The 22,643-nt window shown below is 37.9% G+C and overlaps 1 protein-coding gene across 3 annotated transcripts in view; it reads right to left on the bottom strand.

The window, feature by feature from the left end:
• Positions 1 to 7,781: 7,781 nt before the first annotated feature.
• Positions 7,782 to 22,643, bottom strand: part of PRLR (prolactin receptor) — a 54,738-nt gene continuing 39,876 nt past the window's right edge. Inside the window, exons 2-13 of one of the 3 annotated variants that reach the window (XM_010008733.1) lie at positions 22,075 to 22,207; positions 19,825 to 19,994; positions 18,853 to 19,019; positions 17,648 to 17,650; positions 17,137 to 17,278; positions 15,575 to 15,707; positions 14,229 to 14,398; positions 12,838 to 13,007; positions 11,668 to 11,812; positions 10,417 to 10,516; positions 9,475 to 9,544; positions 7,815 to 8,840 (exon numbers count right to left, since the gene is read on the bottom strand). In XM_010008733.1, the coding sequence (XP_010007035.1) occupies positions 7,815 to 8,840; positions 9,475 to 9,544; positions 10,417 to 10,516; positions 11,668 to 11,812; positions 12,838 to 13,007; positions 14,229 to 14,398; positions 15,575 to 15,707; positions 17,137 to 17,278; positions 17,648 to 17,650; positions 18,853 to 19,019; positions 19,825 to 19,994; positions 22,075 to 22,207 (2,429 nt within the window). Of the gene's footprint in view, positions 8,841 to 9,474; positions 9,545 to 10,416; positions 10,517 to 11,667; positions 11,813 to 12,837; positions 13,008 to 14,228; positions 14,399 to 15,574; positions 15,708 to 17,136; positions 17,279 to 17,647; positions 17,651 to 18,852; positions 19,020 to 19,824; positions 19,995 to 22,074; positions 22,208 to 22,643 lie in introns of all 3 variants that reach the window. The other 2 variants (XM_010008734.1, XM_010008735.1) reach the window with 2 other exon arrangements.

The raw sequence follows: 22,643 nt of genomic DNA, 5'->3' as shown, positions 1-22,643 counted from the left end.
CCCCCCCCCACATTTTATATGACATCGTTAGATTTAATGAAAAAAAGGTAGAATTTGTGAATTTCACACAAGAACTTTTATTAAATTGAAATGCAAACACGATTGCAAAGAGATTTTACAATGACAAAAGATTGAAAATTCCATCAGAAAGCTACAGACTTCATAACAATATTGATCTTCTGACTGAAATAGCTAACATTTTATCAAAGCCAGCATCTTCAATATTAAGAACTTAAAAAATAAAGCATTTTCCTTCAGATACACTTAGAAACAATGAAGAATTCCTGAGCAACTATTTTTTATACCAGTATTCTCCAACCAATTTACATCCTGCATATGAAATCTACTTTATGTAATTTCTTGAATTTTAGAAATCTACAAAACATTTTGATCTAGTTCGTAGAATAATTGTGCTTCAAGTCATTCTGTTGGTACAGCAATGACACAACAATAACTCGGATATTCCAAATTGCATACAAATTCTGAGATTGTAATGGAAAAAATGCCTAGCCTGTATTGCAGGGCTAGCAGTGAAATGGCCTATGGAAATGAAGTAAGTTTGCTTTAAATATTGGATTATCTCTGCTGGCAAGTATGTTGTTTATTCTGCATATTATTCAGAACATGCAATTTAATTTATAACTATGCTTCTTTGTGAGACCTGCTGGCACAATTACAGGCAAGGAAGTTCCAGAAACTTTTACCTGCACTTAACAGCATGGCAGAAATTGTAACAAATACAATTAGTTAACAACTGCTGACACTTTTTTTTTTTTTTTCTTTTTTCTGGGCAACACTTTTTCAGACCAGCACCCTCACTATTGCGGTATTTTTCACAATGACTAAAAAAATAGATGAAGTACAATATCAAGATTCCAGAAGCTCAGATAGTGCCGAGTATCTCTGAGCAATATGATGCATATATGGAAGTGATGGATAATGAACGGTATTTGTAGTCAGATTTTAAAGAAAAGTACTTTCCAAAAAGAAAAATAACAGTAAAGCAGCCCAGGAGCTCTTTCTGAGTATATCTGAGCAGTAGTTTCCTCTTCCTTTTGGAATGTTGGACACAGAGATGAGAGTTGAGAGTAGTGTACTGCATTGTGAATATTAAAAAATACGATTTGACATCATTATATTACTGCATGTATTCTGCATGTAGAAAAATCTGCCTCTTTCTAGACATGTATAATTTTCTGTTCTACTGAAGGGATATTTTCTACAAGTGACTTCTACAAAGATTTCCAGCATCCTGTAAAAATTCTACTCAGTGCTACATGTCTGTGAAACTAACCAAGGCAGACTTTGTAGGAACTGAAGTGAAACATTTCCACTTTTACTAATGACAAAATAAGGTGAAAGTACTCAGCAGCTCACAACAACAACAAAAAAGAACCAGAAGCAGCATTGACCAAAACAAAAGTCAAATCAAGACAAAGTCCAAGACAAGCAGCATCACAAAGTAGGACAGGATGTTAAACCTTCCAAAAATAAAAGAGGAAGATGTAAAAAAAAGGCTTCCTTATATCTAACTTTTCTACACACCAAAATGTTGAGTGTAAGCCCAGCTCTTAGTACATCAGCACTGCAAGAGGTCACACAACTAATTCAGGTGGGTTTTTTCTGGTTCTTGTTTTGTTTTGTTTTTGTTTTGGTTTTTTTTTTGTGTTTTTTGTTTTTTTTTTTTTAATTAATTTTGACAGATACAATACTTTATCTTAAAAACTTAGCTTGCAAGAGAGAGAGATGTCTTTTAAGCCTGACCTGGCATTTTTCCAAATTTATTACCAAGACAGGGATGTTCTGAAGAAGGAAAATGTTAACAGATACATTATCACAGGTACAAACTAAACAATACCCAGAAATGCCAAGAGATGGTTTACTAATATCCCCAAAGTTGTTTTTCTCTTGGAAGTTCTAGGACATTACATTATCTTTAATAAATAAAAAACAGAAGAATGCTTAAGAATGACAGGCATGTGTGAGACGATGTGAATGGACAGACACACCTCACTGGTAGATCTATCTGAAAAACTGCAGGTTGCTTTATAAAAAAAGTGTGGTACACCTTACTTATCTTGATTTTTTAAAAATATTTTTATTTTCCTTAGGTATGTAGGAAATACAACACAGATCAGATGAGGGATCTAGCTCTTCAAGTATTCCGATTGCCCAGGACCACTTTCAGATACATGGAAAAAAATCCTGTAACTGACAGAGAGAGAGTGACTGCTTCCCACATATAGGACTTTTGCTGCTCATATGTAACAGCTGATCAATAGCTGATTTCAGCATTTTGTCAACTGTTCAGCATGTAATAAGTATTTATTACTTTTGTGGACTATATGAGGTACCTGTGCATATTCCCACTTTTGATATCAAAGTGGTTTTGGTTTGGTTTGGTTTTTTTCCCCCTCAATTATCACTCTCTGCAGTTCTACTAGTTCCCATTTTTTCCTGCTCTTACACGTGATTCCTTTGGTTCCATTTTCTGTCCTCCCTCCCTTTTAGCTGTAGTCAGAATGCCTGCTTACCCCCTCTGATTTCTCTCATTATCCACCTGTTCACCCCCCTACAGTGACTGTACACCTCTTCCATTTTGCCACATGCAGCAACTGTGTCCCTCTTTCCATCACTAAGCTCTCTTTCTATCCCCATATAGCATGTGTTTCTGTATTCCATTTATCTTTAATCTCCTGCTTGACATACACAGGAAGGATTACAAAATTCCCTTGTTTGTTTCCAAATTGTTTTCAAGGCAGCTCCTCAAGATTGTTCCAGTTAACATAATTCAGTCCATCTTTCCACACCCACAAGGAACTTGAGTCTGAATGAGGGTTTGAGATTGTTTAGAGCTGGGTTAATGTCCATTTGTTGCTCATTTAGGGAAAGTTTGAAGATTTATTTCTCAGAAAGGCAGCTAAAACTGGGTCTTTCTAAATAGCAAGTTTTGATAAATGCTTAATTCCACTGCTGAGACCCAGAATCAGAGCATCTCTGACAACTCAGCTCATTCAGCCCTAGGAAGCTGAACACACAGGCTGTGGCAAAAAACTCTTCAGCCCAGGAAACGGGCTGATTCTTGGCTGGGAAGCTGGCCAGTATGGCTTTCCCTAAAACATGGACATTTCTCTGTTATTTTTCCACATAAAAAATATGTAATTTTGCTACACATCTCAAATATCCCATCCTAGTGCTACCAGTGCAACATAAGTAATGATCCCATGACAAGCTGTCAGTTAACAAAAACAATTTGAAAATTAAAAGCAGGATTTTTAAAAATCTTGATAGACTGATTCACAATTTGACACACAAAGTAAAATACTTCTGTCTGCCTTTTTAAAGGGAACAAGAAACATGATCTGAGGTAGTAGTTTGTTGAGAACATGATGCCTGATCTTACGATCTGTTTAATTTCATTTGTCTTTATGGCTTTGTAGAGGACGTGTAGCATCTATCAGCTGACTTAGATGACTTTGGTTTCCTTGCACAACACCTTCAAATTGTTTACAATTAATGAAAAATTATGAAATACATTTGCAGGATTCATGAAGTGAACCCTACATACACAATGCTTCAGAGATCACAATAAAATCCTGATTATTCATTATGAACACCTGCTGTTACTACAGTTTAAATACTTAAATACTTAAATGACATTTAAAGCAACTGCATATTGTCAGCCATCTAAATATACACATAAACAGATATACCACAGAATTCACTGCTTTAACATAAATCAGTTATCATGACTTTTTTTTTCTTTTTTTTTTAGAGTTTGTTCCATAAACACATATGTCCCCATACTAGTATGATATAAGGTCAGTTTACAACATTTTTATTAAGTAATGTTTGTAGTTACATAGTATAATCTACACAGTTTTTCAAGTCTGCATTTTATGTGAGTTTTGGGAATACCTGTCCCACTTCAATAAATTGTATTTTTTTAAAAGCCAGGAATATTACACTAAAATACTAAAATTGTACATCAAACATGTCTTTGCTAAAGAAAATAATTAGAAAATTTAAGATAATGAGTCATGTTTGTCAATACTGAAGAAAACCTGTTAATAACATTAGTCAGCATCTAAAGGGAAGGTAATTAATTAAAATACATATATATATAATTTTATGAGTTTTATAAAATTAATTACTTCTGAGGGCTTTAATCCTTCCTTTCAGGGCTTTTATGCTACTAAAAAATAATTTGCACTTTAAGTGACTCATGCATAAATTTGACATTGAGAACAATGTTCAAATTTTACAAATCACTATTCCAAGTAATAAATTTTGACTAATGGGGTAAGGGATAGAGGGTTAATCCCTGTTCCTGGGGTAAGTTCTGTGACAGACTTCATCCCTCTGTATATCAAAGGATGTCTCGAGAGCATGTTATTTCCCACTGGTATGTCATAATTTTCCAACTGACTGTACAACTGCTGCCAAATCTCACCTGTCTCCTAATAAAAGCTATTCCTGAAAGAGCTGCAAGCAAACAACATCGTTGCAAACAGAAAGAAGTATTTGAAAATCCAAAGACCCATACACTTAGAAGAAGGTTATTCTGATTTTTACAGAAAACTGCTTTATTCTCTTCTTAATGTACTTTCAGATGTTAAAGGCCACTTTCAGAAGGTGTTGCTCCTACCTTGGGAGTAACAATGTGTTTTGGAAAATAAAAGCAAATCCAAGGGAAAGATAATTAACCTACAAATTTGTTCAGCTTAAATTATTAAATATATTTATGAAAATTGTGTTCAGATTGTATTAGCTAGCACATCTCCCAGAAAGCTTAGCTACCTCAGAGCAACAAGAAAATGCACCTTTTCCCCTCTGGCTGAATTTCCTTTTACACAGAAAGCCATGATGATTTTGCATACTGATACATTCATCAGAAAAGGTAGGAGAGAATCTACACCTCATAATGTAATTTAGGCTACAGCTATTTTGCAGCTTCAGTACCAATTTATTGCAAAGCACAGAAACTCTTCCACTCAGTTCTCTTTACAGATTACTGGAGGTACCCAGATCAACTCCTACAGTCAGGCAGGATGAATCCTACACATAAAATCTGCCAAGAGTTGTGTCTGTTTGCCTTAGGTCCAAAGCAGCTTATCCTGTGCTTTCTTTGGTTTACAACATCTGTGGAGTCACCTGCCTTGTACCCTAAGGAATCTACTGCATGAGGAAAATCTTTAGGCTGTGGCTTTAAAGGTTCTGTAGCTTCTGTGCATCGAGAGATGCATCACGGAAGTCCTGTAGCAGCATTGCTTTATGCACATCCTTAGGAGCAGAGAGCTGCAGCTTCTGTCTGTGCAGAGAAACAGAACGTGTCTGATCCAGACCAGCTCTGTCACGTTCAGTCACAAAACTGAAGTGCAAATAAAGCACTGGGATAAAGAGTGTATTATCAGCCTAGACACATGCACACACACCAGCTGCTGCCCTGCAAAACATTCCAGTTGGTACTGAAAAGTTGATGGGTTCGTTGCAGTACTTCTAGGATCTCTGGAAAATTTGTCAGGTGTACTGCATGCTACAGTGTATTGTTGCAACAGAAACAATTGTTAACTATAACTAACCAGATTTTATGCTTGGATGCTCTCTTTGTAGTAGCCACTTTATGTCTTCAAGCATTAAATAAGTGGCTACTTATTCAAGATACCTCTCTGCACGTTCAGCAGAGCATCCAGACTGCTCTGATCAACCTCTTGAAGTGGGCAGTACCTTGCCTGTACAGAGGACACAGGCTCTGAATTTGATGCCTAATGCAAATGCTACATATACACTAATACGTATGTTTACAGACATACAGATAGTTAAACTCTAAAGTCCTTCCAGTGGAAGGACTAGATGGCTCAACTGACCTGTACTTGAGCAAGTTCCATGACATGGAGGTAAAACATGAGAATCTGATTTACCAAATTAGATTAGGTCCTTCTGGGACCTTCAAAATCTGAAAGTCTCTTTTAGCTGGCTCTGCAGCAGGTTCCTGATACTGCAGGAAGGCTGGCTCTGTGCATAAAATGATTAAAAGCTAGAGAAATGTAAAGCTGTTCAGGAAAGAACAGAAGGGAACTCAGCTATAGTAAATACACTTCCCACTACACGTACAGTACAATTTCCTCTGTGTTTCCAAATTCCCCTGAAATTAGTGATTTGGTTCAATACTTGGCCTAGTTTTACTCAGTCATTGCTTGATCATATCTTCCTGGAGTAGATTAAACTTGTGTCCAGAAGGAAGGACCACAGTATCATTTTAATTCTGCCTTTGGTTACAAGGCATGAGAGGGATCCTCAGTGTTCCTACTGCTGTTCCTGGGACAAGAGGACTGGACTCCAGGTTGCACCAGGGGAGGTTTACATTAGGTGTAAGGAAACATTTATTCACTGAAAGGGTTGTCAAACACTGGAACAGGCTGCCCAGGAGAGTGGTTGGGTGACCAGCCCTAGGGATATTTAAAAGATGTGTAGACGTGATGCTTAGAGACATGGTTTAGTGGGGCTTGGCAGTGTGCAAGGTTAATGGTTGGACTTGGTGGTCTTTGAAATATTTTCCAACCTAAATGATTCTATGATTCTATGACATCTGTCCAGCCGAAATACATGCACTCCTTTCCTTATTCACACCAATATTTCAGCAGAGCTCTGACTCAGATTTTATGCCTCTTATCTTTGACTTTAGAGGCTGGATCCCAAAATTAATATAAATAACTTCATTATGAAAAATCTGACTTCAAACTTTTCTTCCAGGCTCAGAGAAAAGTGCTGTGCCTAAGGATTCAGGACAACACCATTCCATTTGTGATTGGCATCAGAGTACAAATTCAGTGGGAAAAAGCTTTGCTTTCAAACCCTAGATTCTATTATAATTTTATAATTACAGGTGATAAAAACATTTTAAATAAATAATTTACAATTAAAATAGTAATACATTTGTAATATATTAGAAATATAGTTAAAATTTACTTTGTATTCTTAATTAGTATAAAGTTTAATTTTATGCTTTGTATAGAACTTGTATAGACTTGTTACTGCTGTGTCAGCAGAAGGAAACATAAAAGTTCATAAGTAGCTAAATAACATTGGGAAATCAAAAAATATTGTATTTAGCTTTTTTTTTTTGATAATAGAAAAATAGCCTTTAAAAATACATTGTTAAACATATGGGCTTGTACTAAAGTAGAATTGTATATTATATACAGTAAGGCAGTATATAAAATATTGTCCTGCTATTTTTTTCAAGTTTGGTATGTTTGGACAAGGATATGAATGGGATGCAAAGTCTTCTGTCACATTGAAAGAAAGCTAAAATATATTTAGAAAAATTTGTTATTTTACTGCTATTTGTTGAATACATTATCTTTTATGTGTGATTTGTCATATACAAGAGCTCCTTTTTTTCTTAAAGATAGAGAAAAAATATTAAGAAAACTTAATCTAGTGTCAGAATCCATTCAGATGAAAATACACTGTAGATCATAATGCTGCTGTGCAACAATTTATCTGATTTAGGAACTGCTCAGATCACTATGGTCTTTGTTAAATCTTCAGTATTCCCTCAGGCTTAATCAATTAATAATTAGTTTTCAGTTTATTTTCTGTGACAGATAATATCCATTTTCTCATTTCCCTGTGGCAGAAAAACATGTTAGTGATCCAAGGTTTACTTCCATGATTATTAACTCAATCCACAGCTTATTTTATCTTCTGTATAATACACATAGGTGACTAGGCTTTTTAAAGGAACAATTTGCTATGTGGTTTTGTTTTACTGTACCTAACTACTAAGCATGAACGGTACTAACTACTAGTTACTTAAAGGAGGGCATAAAGGAAGATGGGTCCATGTACTCTGATCCACTGGTGTCTCTTTTGCACTCACTTGGAACTGTCAGACAGTAGCTCATATTTTTCTCAGCTTGACCTTGCTGAGGGTTCTGAGATGTTTCCCTTGCAGGTTCTTGAGACACAGGTATGTGCTGAATGCGTGAATCTGGCATTAGTATTAGGATATTATGGTCCATAACCGTTGAGACCTTTGTATATTCTTTGCTGGTTCCTGGAACAATGTATTTTTCAGTCTTTCCACTGTTTTCTTTATGTTTCAGTAATACTGCTGGCTCTTCATCTTGTCTGACTTTGTGAACTTCTACATAATCCATCAGTTTAGGGTTCAAAAAAGGTGACTTGTCATTAGGTCTGTTTTGTTTGACCTGCACTGTGGTTTGGTCAATTCTGAAATGCAAATTCTCCACCTCTCTTTGCTTTCCCATGTCATCATGGACAGTTTCAGTGGTAGGATATTGTGAATGATGCTTTTCTTCATTTCCCATCAAAACTGGTGCAATGTTCACGTTTGTGGTACTCAGTGTTATCTTAGGTATATCTCCAGTACTGTGATAGGCAAACATAGGGGGCTGATTATTAGGTAACTGAGCTGCAGGCCATGTGGATGACTTTGTACTCTCATTGTCAAAAAGGAGCATTTTCTGTTCTGAGGCTATACAGTGAGTTTCCCAGACCCTTCTTCCTCCTTTATTTTCTTGAACATCTCTAACTTCTTGTGTTTGACATGTTGATGGAAGAGTGTGGGACTCCCTGCACTTCTCAGAAAGCAGGGAAGGGCTGTCACAGCTCCCCCGACCAGAGTCACTGTCTGTTTCCTTGGGTATCATTTTTGCATTTTTGCTAGGATGACTGTTGTCATGGCTGGGCATAAGCTGCTGATCCTCACTGTCCTCTACCTCTAGATATTCTATCAGTAGTTCCTCACAGTCTGATGTTGGAGGGAAACCATGGCAACCAAGAGCACTCAATAATTCTTCAGATTTTCCAGTCTAGGGGCATAATAACATACATTTTTCCACTGTTAACCTAAGGGCTTATCTAGCAAGAACAATTGTGAACAATCTATGTATTTAAAATGCAAGTATTTTTAATAGCTACATCACTAGACCTGAACTGGATTTGTACTGCTGCAGAAAATAGTGTAATAGTGTAAGAAGAAAATGTCTTTGAGTTCACCTCAGTGGGAAGACACAACCCCAGAATTCATGTTTCTAAAACAGGAGGACTATCTTTCACCAGCTACAGATCTCACGGGTTTAACAAGAGGGAAATGGGGGACAATGATAGAGCACAATGTCTTCTCAGCATGGCAAGAGGCTGTGGAGAGCAACTTCCATAAGAACTATTAGGAAGATCACACAGGCATTGGCTCTTGTGGTGTCCCAGGGAACAGCTGAGGTAGCAAATCCTGTTCTCAAACACCCTCCTACTTTGAGTGCAAGGCAAGACTCTGTCTCACACATGCCCTCCACATGACCAACCTGAAAGTGTCACTTATTTTTTCACACTGATTAAATTAATTGAATCTGTTTTATACTTTACTAAAGTTAATTATGTTCCCTAGTATATAACTCGGAAAAGCAAGTAATGGCAGATTATTTTGTTGTTATCAGTGGTACTCACCTCTAACAGATGTGTATCTATGCCTTTTATCTTTGGTCCTGGAACTGGTGGTAGGATAAAGGCTATCATTCTGAAAGAAAAAAAAAAAAGGAACAAACACACAGGGCATAAGCACGAGCCCTATCTCTGTTTGTTCTCCCATTTCCTCTGAAGCAGACTGACATTTTAAGCACTTCTCCCATATCTGATACCTCCCTGTCAGACATCTGTTTTCTGTCTACTACTCATCTTGGTAATTTACAAATCCAGTTACAGTTCATAAGTTACCCTTAGATGTATTTATAGGAAAGAGAACAGTACAGAAGTTAGTCATCTGGAACAGTAAAACTGCTAATATTCTTTTATTGTCCTTTGCCTCTTAACCCCCAGTTCTCTAATATCACTGTAACTTTATCACTGAAACAAGCTAGAAACAGCTTTCTGGGGCATAGTTCAGGGGTGGGCCTGTATGTGTATACTTGACAGTCAGCTGACTGCTCAGGATTTATGATGAATTACTTCTGATGGCTTTTCCGTCAAAAGCGTCTGCCTCTTTCTTCTACTCAGTACTTTTTGCAAATTATCTAGGGAACTGACAGTCAGGTGGGCCAAAAGACAAGGTCATAATATAATCTAGTTTCTTTTAGGAAACTAGGGCAAAACCAGACATGTCTTCTACAGAAGCAGGGATGTTCCAAATGACATTTGCTGAATATTTACATGGCTAACCAAGATAGTCAGACCTAAGAGAGACATGTCTTAACCAACTGAGAATTTAGCTTGGTTTAACTAAAGAATAGAAATGCCTGTTTATCCATTGGGAATTTAAAGTAAAATACCTGTAACATACAGCCTATAAGAGAACAAAAAACCTACAGGAAATTGAATAAAACATTAGAAATGTATGTTTAAAGGTTGGCTCAGAATTTTCAACTCCATGCAATTGTGAGAGTGGTGACTTACCTGTACCCTTTCAGAATCATTGTCCAGCTCACAATTAAGCATATAAGAGATGATAAGACACCAACAACGATCCACACAACCAAATCTTTTACTTTAAAGTCTAGGGAAGAGACAATATTTAAGGACACAAATCTAGCACAAGCATAGTCAGCATATAAAAAGAGTCTCAAATTACTTTTATTTTAAAAATTGGTATAAACTGCCAAGCATCATATTGAATCTAAAGGCCTTTACTAGCATAGATGGATCTCAGAAATAATTGTAGTATCTGATAATATAATTTTTACTAATGGTACTGTGCAGGAAATAAACTGTCTTTGAAAAATGATACAGATACGTGTGAAGAAAGGAATTTTGTCACAGCCAGTTATAGCAATTGGGTTCAAATCCAATCATGCCAGTAATGTAGTAATTTCATTATCAAATACATATAATAAAATTAAGTGGTGGGTTAAATGATCTAGGAGCAGATACTTTTAAGAATTTCTATTGTGATGTGACACTTTTAACACTGAGGTATTTACTTCAAATTCATTCTAGTTAAAAAGTAATGAAGAGCTCTTATTGTCTGAAGGCAGTCACTCTTTGTTGTCTATGTAGCAGTTTTAATGCAGTTACTAGTTTTCTTTTTAATTAAAAACTACCATCATGTGTGGAGAACAGCCATGGGAAAAGAAAAAGGGCCTCCTCTATTTGTAAAGAAGTAGATAAAGCAATATGAGACCAGCTAAGGGCCTGCTGTGAATGTTGACAAAAATCAGAACACTGTTTATCATGAGTTTGGGGTGTGATTGGCTACATCCTGGGAACCCAGGGACTGTGCATGTGCCAAGAAGCAGGTGTGAGTGCTGTTTACACTCTCTGTACCCTGGCTGCTTATTCTCAGTTCCCACTGCAAAAGCATATAATGGAGCATTTTTCTCATAATAAACAATTCCATTGCTTCTCACCCTGGAGCCCGTGTCTTAACCACCACAATCATGAGAACAAATTAGGGAATCAACAGAAAGGACATGTTTAAATAACTAAATAAATGGATTCACTTTATGAACTCCAAAAAGCAATGAAGGAGAAATCTAACTGGGTATGATGCAGGGACACTGGGAATTCAGTTACCTTACCAATGATGTTCTTACCTGTCCTAGGCAAACTATAGGATGTCAATCTGCACGGGTGTCATAAACAGCTAACAGAAGTATTAGATTTACTTCCATGTAATAATAGTTATTGAAAGGATGACTGGCCACTCACCAGTAGGGATCTGAATATACTTTTCTGAGCTCCATTCACTCCATGATCCATGGTGGTCTGGTTTGCAGTGAATCTGTACAATGTACTTCTTTCCAGGATTTAAACTAAACATTTTATATTGTGTTTGCTGTCCAACAAAAATAGTCTGGAAATGAAATATAAATCATAAATGCATGGTGTTTTCATATGAAAGTCACAGCTAGGTTTAAGGCTTGATAATCAAGTTAGGAATGAAGAAAGAATCTGGATAGCTTCCTAGTAATTTTTGTGCAGACATGGAAAAATGGTACATGTATTTTATTTCTATAGTTCAGCTTTCTAACATTATTTACTGGGAATGAGATCTGTCTCTGCTATACTGTGCAAATTAAACCACTACAAAATCACAGCACCTCTGCTAGAAAGACAGGTTGAGAGAGTTGGGGCTCTTCAGCCATGAGAAGGCTCCAGGGAGACCCTAGGTCAGCCTTCCAGTACCTGAAGGGCCTATAGAAAAGCTGGGAAGGGGCTTTTCACCAGAGAGGGCAGTGATAGGACAAGGGGTAGTGGCTTTAAACTGAAGAGAAAGGAAGGAATGTAGAGTTGGTGGAACTGCACGAGTAGTAAAAAGTGGATCTTGCCATGTCTAGGGAGCTGGGAAATGCCGTGACAGGGGGAGGGAAGGAAGGAAGAGATGACTGGGAGGTATTGCAGAAGACAAGAAGGGGATGCAGCCAAATACCAAGAGCTGGAGACTTCCATTTGCTGCTCAGTGGTTTGAGTTGCAGGTGCTAGCTATAGACAGTCACTGTTATTGTGCGCCTATGACAACTATCACCTAATGACTAGCTATACAAATTTAACTGGTTTTACAATGTTACTGAGCTTTCTGTTACCTAAGAAGTGCTTATGGCTAAGAGCAAATTATCACAAAAGAAATCTGACTAAATGAGACTGAAAATTTTAATTTGCAATGCCAACATGATTACTGTATAATGGCCATCTGCTAACACACAACAGCATCTGAGATACCACTGTTCTTAGCAGGAAATTACGGAACACACAAGCATTTTTAAAAAAATGTTGAACTATTCAATGTGCCTCCTTCATTAAAATCAGGCATGAGACCTAGCTGACAAAAGTCTTCCTGATCAGAAAATATAATCTAGCAAAAACTTGCAACATCCTTACCTCCCATTCCTCTCCTTCTTCAGGCTTTAGTCGCAGCTCGTACTCAAGAGTAAGCCATCCAGACCTGACATCAGCCAGCGGAGGTGGAGACCACGTCAAGACCAGATATGGTTTTCTATTTATTGGCTTTTTTAGTTCTAGAGTTACATTCACAGGAGGATCGGGCTGTACTGTTAAAATAAATGAATGACCATATGAGTGTAAATGATTTTTCCCTTGCATTTTAGGAAGAAATATGAAATCATGAGAGTGGTGAGTTTCTACCTCCATTGTGTGCTGTAACTTACAGCTGTTGCTGGTACACAGGGGTGAAGAGTTTCCTGACAGAGTAGGCATGGACTTATGAATTTGAAGAAAAAAAATAAAGAGCAGTAAAAATGTTGAGTTTATATTCAGATTTGCCTTAGTACTTTATCAAAAGAAATAGTTTTTCCTTACATTAGCACGTGTTACTGCTTTTCCCCACAACAGTTTCATATTTAACATCTTCCATGCTGTGATTTGAAAGTTGTGTTTTACCATAATCTTACCAAAGTTGGCATATTCATTTGGGGAATGCAGAAAACACAGATGTAGCTGATTAAACTTGCCTCCCCCCCGACATCTTTTACATTCAGAAAATACAACAGCATAACCCCTATATTCATAAGTAAGGATGTCTGAAAATAAACCAGTAATATTAAAGCCCCACCTATATCTCAAAAATAAACCAAATGGAATTTAGGTTTCTGTTACAGTCAGGCTTGCAGCTTCCTCAGTTCAGAGGCAGAGCTTCTGCACATCATGCACGTATTTTACCACTGTCTGCTGCAAATCTTCATCAAGCAAGTAGTCAGAGCATAGAAGTAAAATGTAAAGCCTTTTCTCCAAAAGCTGTTTACCAGACAGCCTGGCAGCCAGATCATTGGTAACAAAATGGTTATCAGTGAAAATGTTCCATTCCCTTAGACAAAAAACACCTAACCTCCATGGAAATACTCTGAGAATAGAGATTATCAGTACTGTGCTATAAAAAGCACTAATTCAAACAATTTTAGGTAACCAAGCTCAAGTGTATTAGTTAAAAGATCAAATTGATTTCTGCTGCTGGTAGAGTGGAAAAAGATTTTAACTGGATAATGTTTCTTAGGGCTTGACTGAAAGAAAAATGGAAAACCAGTAAATAGTTATCTGAACGCAGTTTTAAAGTTCTGAGCAATTTTAGGCTTCCTTTGAAAAGAAAATGGTAAAGGGACAAATGTTGATTTATTATCACACCAGATAAGATCTTATTTGTTCTTACACATTTTTAACTTGTATGTAATATAAGAAGAGCTGGAATTAAAAGTCTTGTGTCAAAACCCATAATTTTGAACTATTTGGTTCCACAGAAAATACTTTTAATCTTTTACCTATGTAAGTCACATCCACATAATGAGGATCAGACATGTTACTTCCCATTTCATTAGTTGCCCTCACAGTAATATTGTATATGGTCCAGAAAGAGGTGTGCTTTTTATCAAAGTAGCATGAATTGGGGCCTGCAGTTCTGTAGTCTGGACATTCATAAACTTGTTCTTCTCTGAAATGAAAGAAACACAGTGATTAGGTTACACAGACCAAGACACCTGACTTTGATGACTAGTAGTTCAGCATTATTCAGGGCTGGACCAGATTTTTCACTCCTGGCAAAGTGAAGGAAATCAGAAAACTGCTTTCAGATTAAAGAGGCATGGAAAATCCTAGAGTAAGCACTTTCCCCCTGCCCCCCAAGAAAGACTACAAAGCCTGAAGAATTTAGGCTGCTGTAGATGCAGCAGTGGGCTAGTAGAGTATAGCTCTTACATTCCTGAATGCCATTGTCTACTACGTGGCCCTTACAGGTTCCAGAGAGCCAGCAGAAGTGATTGCTGAAGTTTTCTCACCATCTATTAAAAACTCAGTATTTCCAATGTTCATTTCACAACATGAGTTCAGCATTAATATGCTTTCAGGATCTATTTGGTCTTTCATCACCTGTCATTCAAAAAAATCTATTTTGTACCTGTCCTCCAAACCCATTCCCAAGCTTCCCAAAGGCAGCAAGGCACTGGAGAGAAAGTTGTTTCCAGGCTCCTTTGAGATGCACAGTAACAAAAGACAAAGCTGTGAATGTGGACCTCAGACTCTGCCCTGGCTGGCTAGACCAGAATCTGCCTTTTCCACTAAGACTTGCCTCTCAATTGACAAGTACAGAATGCAAGGCTGAGCACTGCTGGGTGAGCCAAACGGGTCACAGGACCCAAACAAAATATTGACTACTCCTTTAAAATGATGTTTGGCACTTGACCTAAGCTCTAGGACCAAGATTACTGCAGAAGCCAGAAGGCATTCATAGCATTTGAATACTTGTGCAAAATAAATAAGCATTATCACAATAAGAAATTTTCAAAATCTGGCTGTTTTGGGACTGTGTGACCAAAGAACTACAGGACAGTGCATTTGTGTTGTGCACTATTATGCAGTTATTTCACCATGGTAACTTTCAAGACAGTCTATCTTTCAAGACAGAATAATTCACAGAAATTTTAAAAAACTGACATAGCAAAGAGATCCTATTTCAACCATAAATATGTTCCTGCTAGTACTATTCCAGAATGTGTCAGTTGGACAAAACCATACACTATGGAAAATGACTTCTCCTAAACGCAAACCCAATTAGGATTGATCTACCAGCAGTTTCTACTAAAACACTGAATAATCATACACAGCACATTACCCTTCTTTGCTGTAAAGCAGAGTGTAGTTAGTAGGATGTCCTCCATTTGAACCAGGTTTCCACCAACAAGTAAATGTTTCCTTTTCTGGAGAACGGCACTTTATTATTGTAGGCTTTTCAGGAGATGACTCTCCTTTAAGAGACAAAAAAATTAATTAATAGGTAAGATTCATAAAACAATGTCAAGCAAAGCACAGGAAAGTACTTTCCTCCCCTCCAAGGAAAGAAAAAGCTTTGCTTCCTACTAGTGTAGGAAAGGAAGGACAGTTCAGTAGTTAGGGCAGCAGCTACTTTGACATGCATTGAAAACCCCACAGCAGCTCCCTCAGTTGAGGAGCTATATTTTAGTTCCCAGGCTGTGGCTCTTCTCTGCCCTCAAATCTGATAAAGGTTGCCCAAATACTGTCACAGGAAGTGTTATAAAATGATTTAAAAACCACACAGCTATCCAATCTATTTTCAATGGAAATATTTTTTTTTCTTTAAAAAGTAAAAAAGTTTTAAGATACTTTTCGTTGTTAAAAAGTATGCCATCATTTGTTTTGGCTTTTATGGGAAAAAACATGAAAATATTAAGTGTTTGCCCATTTGTGTATGTCTTTGCCAGTAATTGTCTTCTGAAGTACCTATGCTGAGCCAACTCCAGAGATGTAAATCTTATTTCCTTTCAAAGTGACATTATGTTCAGTACTCAAGGTACTTGCCTGATTGGTGCCAAGCATTTTATAATTATTTGGATTCCTAATGATGTCTTGATAGACTCAGGCAAAGCACTTAGAGTAGGGTAGAGGAAGATACTTAAATTTTGAATAGGATTATGCTAGTCAAAACCCTAATGAGACTGAAACTTTTGGAGTTAGCATACATCAATAATGTATATTTTCTGGTATTTAGAGTAGGGACATTGATTTTCCAAATTTATAACTGCCTAAGACAGATCTGAAAATGAGACATTTAAAAATATTTTTCTATTAATAGGACTTCAGCAGTCTCCATGTCAAATAACAATACAATTAATGTGAGAAGAAGAAGAAGTTTGGAGACAACCTGGCTAAAATGTCTGACAACAAGATATGATGTCATGCATATTTAATGTATCCACTCAGACCCAACCATACACAGACAGTTATTTCCATGTCATAGTAGCTGCAAGTGTTACACTTTGCGAGACACGGCAGTGAGGCATCCCAGTTACAAAGGAATGACTTACACGACTACCATTACCTTATACCTATAGCTATGGATGAAATCTGTAATGATTTTTAAACAGAAGGACGGCAACAACAAATTATTTTAGGCACACCTGTATGAGAAGTGAGTTCCTAGTAAATCCCAGCCTGTCTGTCATAGCCAGTTTCAGCAGAGGATCCTGAGTGGATCAATGGGACTAAGTAGACAATTACACACAATGTACAGTCAGATGCACTGAGCTGTTCCTTGAGCACTGTGAAGTATCCATGTGAGGAACTGGGTTTGCAGGGCTGCCACTTAAGCACCTTTTACGACACTGAACTGGCTAGAATTGAAAAAAAAAATTAACAGAACAGCAATCATCCACTCACCACTGGGGATCTGAATGCGTCCTTCAGAGCTCCACTCACTCCATTCCCCAACATCTAACATGCAACGGACCTGGACAACATACTTCACCCCAGCTTGTAGCCTAATCACTTTGTACTGTGTCTGCACTCCAGCAGATATCGTCTGGAAGAGAAAACGGATGGGAAAAATAAGAAAGAAGTTGGCCATTTTAACAAAAAAACCCCAAACATAAAGCGACTTGTGTCACTGACTTCTGAAAAGCAAATGTTCCAGTCGGGAATTTTATAAGATGTGAAAGTGACTTAACAGAGAAACCCAGTTTGGTGGCATTGAAATTCTGAGAGTCAGAAATATATTTAATTGCAGATTTCCTAATAGTACTCCATCAGTTCCACAATACAAGGAACACTATAGGGAGTTCAACTCACAGATAAGCTCTCTAGCTTGTGCTTCTTAATGGCTAGTTTTAGTGCTTTCTACTAAGTGCCTTACTCAGGCCCTTTGCATCTCTCTTCAGAAGTCCTTCAGGACTTCCTCCATCATTAAGGCATCAACAATTTAGATAGGATTGAGGCCACCTGACTAAAACTTTAATAGTGGTATTTCATTCTGGTATCTCAGCTGTGGGAGTACTGTGGCTTAGCCCTAGAAGAACGGCAACAGCTGGGAATGTCAGTGGAAAAGTGAGTGAGTAGGACACTCCAAACTTTCTGAGAGGGGCATTGCCTCCAGTTGATCATGTTTAAGAGGATGATGATGATGATGATGACTCTCAGCCCAATTAAATAGCAAGGAGGAAGAGAGAGGCTTGTTTAACAAAAAGGGTCAGCTTCAAAAGCAGTATTAAAGATACATGAAAATTAGTGGGGGGAGACAGGGAACCTCAGGGGTAGCTGAAGTTTGGTTTGGTGCTACCAGGATCTGCTCTGGCATCGTGACCTCTGCCTGGGCCAGGCAGAGCAGGCTGCCCCTCTGATGCTGTGAGCAGCTGCTCTCCAGCCAGCCTGGGCAGCAGCAGGCAGGAACCCACAGCTGGGGGGGTGCTTGAGTCCCTGCGGGAGCTTCCTCACCGAGGTGTGTCTTAGCAGACTGTAAGAAGGGAGAGGGTTTCATATTATGTTAAAGCATCTGTCTCTCCTGCAGAAGTGGGTGTAAACTGGGGACTTTGTGCTCCCTGGAGATTGGGGTGTGCTTGCAACCCACCCTTCCTGGGAGGGGGGAATTTCTGCATATAGCATACTTCTGAGGCTAGTTATAGAAGTGTGTTTATAAACTTGTAGGTGTCCACTAACTGTTTGAAGCAGCCAGTATTGTGATTTTTCTGTTTTATTGCTGATACTGGCCTTGTCTGCATTCTTAACTGACTGCTTTTTTAATTACATGTTAATGAATCAGTAAACAGCTTTGATCTTAATTTGGTTAAAACTATATAAGCTAAGCAGTATCTTACTGTAACACTTAGGAATAGGCACACTGATGAAAATCACAATTATATTATATCTGTGGACTAATTTTTTATTTATTTTTTTTACTATATGACTTTAAGGCAATTATACAAATACCTTGAATTTCACTACATCTACAAAACACTGCAATATTTTTCTTTCTTTAACCAGATTTGCTTACATTAATTTTTTATTATTACAGAAGCTAAAAATTATGTAACACCAGTTGAATTCAGGGAAGGGAACTCACAGAAAAGAGATTTTATAAAATAAATGTATTTTTTTCATTACCTCCCACTCTTCCTTTTCCTCGGGTTTTAGTCGCAGCTCATAGTGGTATGAATGTGAACTAGAGCTGACACCAGCTAATGGAGGAGGAGACCATTTTGCCCATAGGTACATTATGTTAGCAGATGTTTTGGTTTCTAGAGAGAGGCTCACAGGAGCAGCTGGCTGAACTGTAAAATGAGAAGTTTTATATTAATTTAATTTTCCCTCAGAAAAAGCACCTCTGTTACAGTTTCTATTTCATCATATTAATTTCAGATCATTCAGCATTTCTGTAAAGGAAGTGTTAATACACTAGCCTTTTTTTCCTTTCTCCCTAATAATGTTTAACTAGCTACTGATTTACCACAGTATCAGCAAATCTTAGACTTTACTCTGACTTTGTCAGGCTAAGGAAATACGAATCATAATTTCACTAGGCCACTCTTGCAAAATTAAAATGTCAGGTATTTCATAGCTAAAAAGACTAAGTACATTTATAATTACAATGTGTAGATTATGTTTATACAGGAAGCAGAATGGGCTTAGGAATATGAAATACTACAAGAAGCCCACAGAGTTCTTAGGCAGTTATTTTTATGCTCCCAAGACTGCAATGGCAGCAGCCAGAAAGATGTTTACAGTTGTAAAACTTAGGTAGCTTAACCTAATTTGAAAGTGTTATATTCTGCAGTGCTAGGAATCTACAAAACTGTCATTGAGTCAAATTGAAATACTGGACATAACTAGAAACTGGAGCCAATTTTTCAGGCAAAGTTAAAATTACAAGAAAATATGTAGTTAATTAATTTATAAGTAAAATGTAGTTTACACATAAATTGAATATGCATCTTCTAGATAATCTGTAGATAAACACTCCTTCCTAGCAAGTTGCACACCATTAAGAAAGAGATTTTTCACCACTACTTGTTCTAGAATTAAAAGCTACATATATTTCCAATGGGTTTGTTTTCCATTTCATTCTTCTCTTTTTACCTATGGAGGCCACATCCACGCACTGAGGATCTGAGCTGTTACTTCCAATCTCATTCGTTGCCATTACAGTGATGTTGTACGTTGCCCGGGGATTAGTGTGGTTTTTATCAAAGTAGCAGGAATTGGGACCTGACGTTCTGTAGTCTGGACATTCATAGGTTTTTTCTTCACTGAAATAAAATTATTTAAAAAGTTAAAAGTTTAGGCAATGAAGCAAAGCAGATAATCTTCTAGCAGTGGCCTAGGTGCAGTGAAGAAATCTGAAACGTTTTAACTTTAAACCTATAGATAATTCCACCTCTGAGAAACATTTTGGTGAGTGTCAAATGCTTCACTGCTCTTTTTACTGCAGTTGTTCAGGAGAAATTATTCTATCCCCCTAGGAACAGGTCAACAAAAGAACAGTAAGATGAATTCCCAGAGACAGCAGAAGGAAATTTTTAAAAACACATAAAAGCAAGTAAAAAGAGAAATTTAAAACATACATTTTGACTGAATAAGAAAAGTTACTAAATATCTTCTCTAAATATTTCCCCTGCAAAATAACCTGATGGGCCATGTGGCTGAGGAGTGTTTCATTGATTATTTTGTTTTCTGCAAGATGTTAATTTATCTGCTTTTTAATGTCATCATCACAACGGTCTCAACAAAACATATTTTATTAATTATGATCTCTTGATATTACCTTTATATGAGTCTTCAGCTTTTTCAGGAGAGGGATTGTTTTGTACTCAAAGCTGAATTAGGTGGTGTACTCAGAGCATATTCCAGTTGTGAAGAACTGCACAAACCCAAAGCACTAGCTGAGATGGTTCAAGGATGCACTTAGTGCTGCTGTTATGCTCTGTACACTAATAACAAGGTATTTTATTTTCCAGGTGGTTTTGTTCCAGTTCAGAAAGGAAAGCTGGAAGTAAGGGGACTGTACCTGAGACAAGGAGCTAAGAAAGGCAACTGTGGCCCAGATCTGGAGTGCTTGGCAGTGCCTGTGTTCAGCAGATTTAATAAAATGCAGAATCCCTCCTATCCATCCCTAAGCAGGACTGTTCTGGGCTGTGATAGGTATAACTTAAAATGTTCACTAAAATTTCTGGTTTGATTGAGATCGAAACATTTGGACTTTCATAACATAAATGTTCTCAGATTTTTTTAGGGTATGGTAACTTCATTAAATGCTGCGTCTTTCCTGATCAGTTAATCCCAAATGGTTTGGAGTTTATTTAATTGAAGGAGGGATGTCTGAGGATTTACCTTATCTGTTCTGAATGTCACTGGATTTATTCAAAGAAATTTAATCTCTGAGCCTCCCTGCTTCCTTGGCACTGTTCTGAGACCTCTTGTTTTCCAGAAGTAAGGGCAGTTGAGGTTAAGCAAAATTGAAAATAATATACATTTTACTCTTAAACAGGATAAGGGAGTCACAGACTTCACCAAAACCAGTAACTTTTGAGATGCAATACCCACATCAGATTTTATTACACTTTGGGAACCTTGAGCTTCACTACAAAGGCAGGAGGGGAAGCAAAGACTCTATACTGCTTCTCCACATGGGGCTTGGTGCATGGTAATGGAAAAGCTCCTCAGCAGGGCCATGTGGGCAGCACCAGCCCCTGCTGCCTCTGCCCAGCCTCCTGGGGGCCCCCTCAAGCACTGCCCGGGGGACAGACCCCCATTTCAGCCCACCCACAGCCCTGCCCTGCCCAGCCACAGCCGCTACCAGGCCAGCCCCAACCTGCAGGCAGATGTCTTGGCCCAGCCTGGCCTCAGCATGTCCTTGTCCCCATCCCCAGGGAGCTGCCCAGTGCCCAGGTTCCTCCAGCCTGCCCTGCTCCCTGGCCAGGGCGGTGGGATGGGCTCTGGTGGGAGACCCTGCCCTGCTGCCCCAGGGGAGCCCTGTGGAGCCTCCATGCTCCCCTCCTCAGAGGAGCACCCCATTCAGCTAAAAGCTGTGAACCTCCTCGGTAAGATGGACAAACTACACCTTTCACCTCAGAACAGGGGTTTTTAGGTCAGATGAGTTTCAGTAGGGGCAGGCTGAAGTGCTAGGGCTGGTAGGATTTATGTTTTCTTCCAACAAAGAAAAGCCATTCATCTCATGTAGCCCTTGGTGTCTACCTGAGGATTCAGGTAGCCTTGCTGGCTACCTACATGGATTCATAAGGACACATTTATAAATTAATGTTACTGTTCCCTCCTTCTGTCATCATCATCACTTGATCACTCACAAACCACATATGCACCACTCGTTACCTGTCCTTGGTGTAGAGCAGGGTGTAGTGGGTAGGAAGTCCTCCATCTGAGCCAGGCTTCCACCAACAAGAAAAGGATTCCTTATCTAGAGAACGACATCTTATTATCTTAGGTTTTCCAGGATGTGTTTGACCTAGAGAAGTGCAGAAATCCAGCTAGTTATTTTTTGACAGTGACTTCGTTGTTAGTGTTGAATGATAAATTCAGCAGGGAATGTTTTTTTGAGGACAATAACATTATTTGAAACTATGGACTGAATAGTCTGCCTGGGAAAAGGGTCAAAACTTTCAGAAAAGTAAATGTATTTTACCTCAAATATCTAAAATAGCTAGAAAAATTATTTTACTTTCCATTTTCAAATGAAAATTCAATTTTTACCTAAACATACATGTGTTCAGTTATCTTGAAATTAAAAAGCTTGGAAGTAGATGTATGACCTTTCATTTTTTACCAAAATACATTTTTTAAAAAAATCTTTGGGTCATCTTAAAATTAAATTTTACCTTCAACTTTGCAACGGAACCAGAATTCCACTATTTGGGATAACTTATATGTCAAACAAGTAATAA

The sequence above is a fragment of the Chaetura pelagica genome, unplaced genomic scaffold (genome assembly GCF_000747805.2).
Source record: "Chaetura pelagica isolate M959 unplaced genomic scaffold, ChaPel_1.0 scaffold31, whole genome shotgun sequence".
NCBI classification, from domain to species: Eukaryota; Metazoa; Chordata; class Aves; order Apodiformes; family Apodidae; genus Chaetura; species Chaetura pelagica.
The sequence above is the reverse complement of the archived record's forward strand: the minus strand, read 5'-3'. Positions and strand labels throughout refer to the sequence as shown.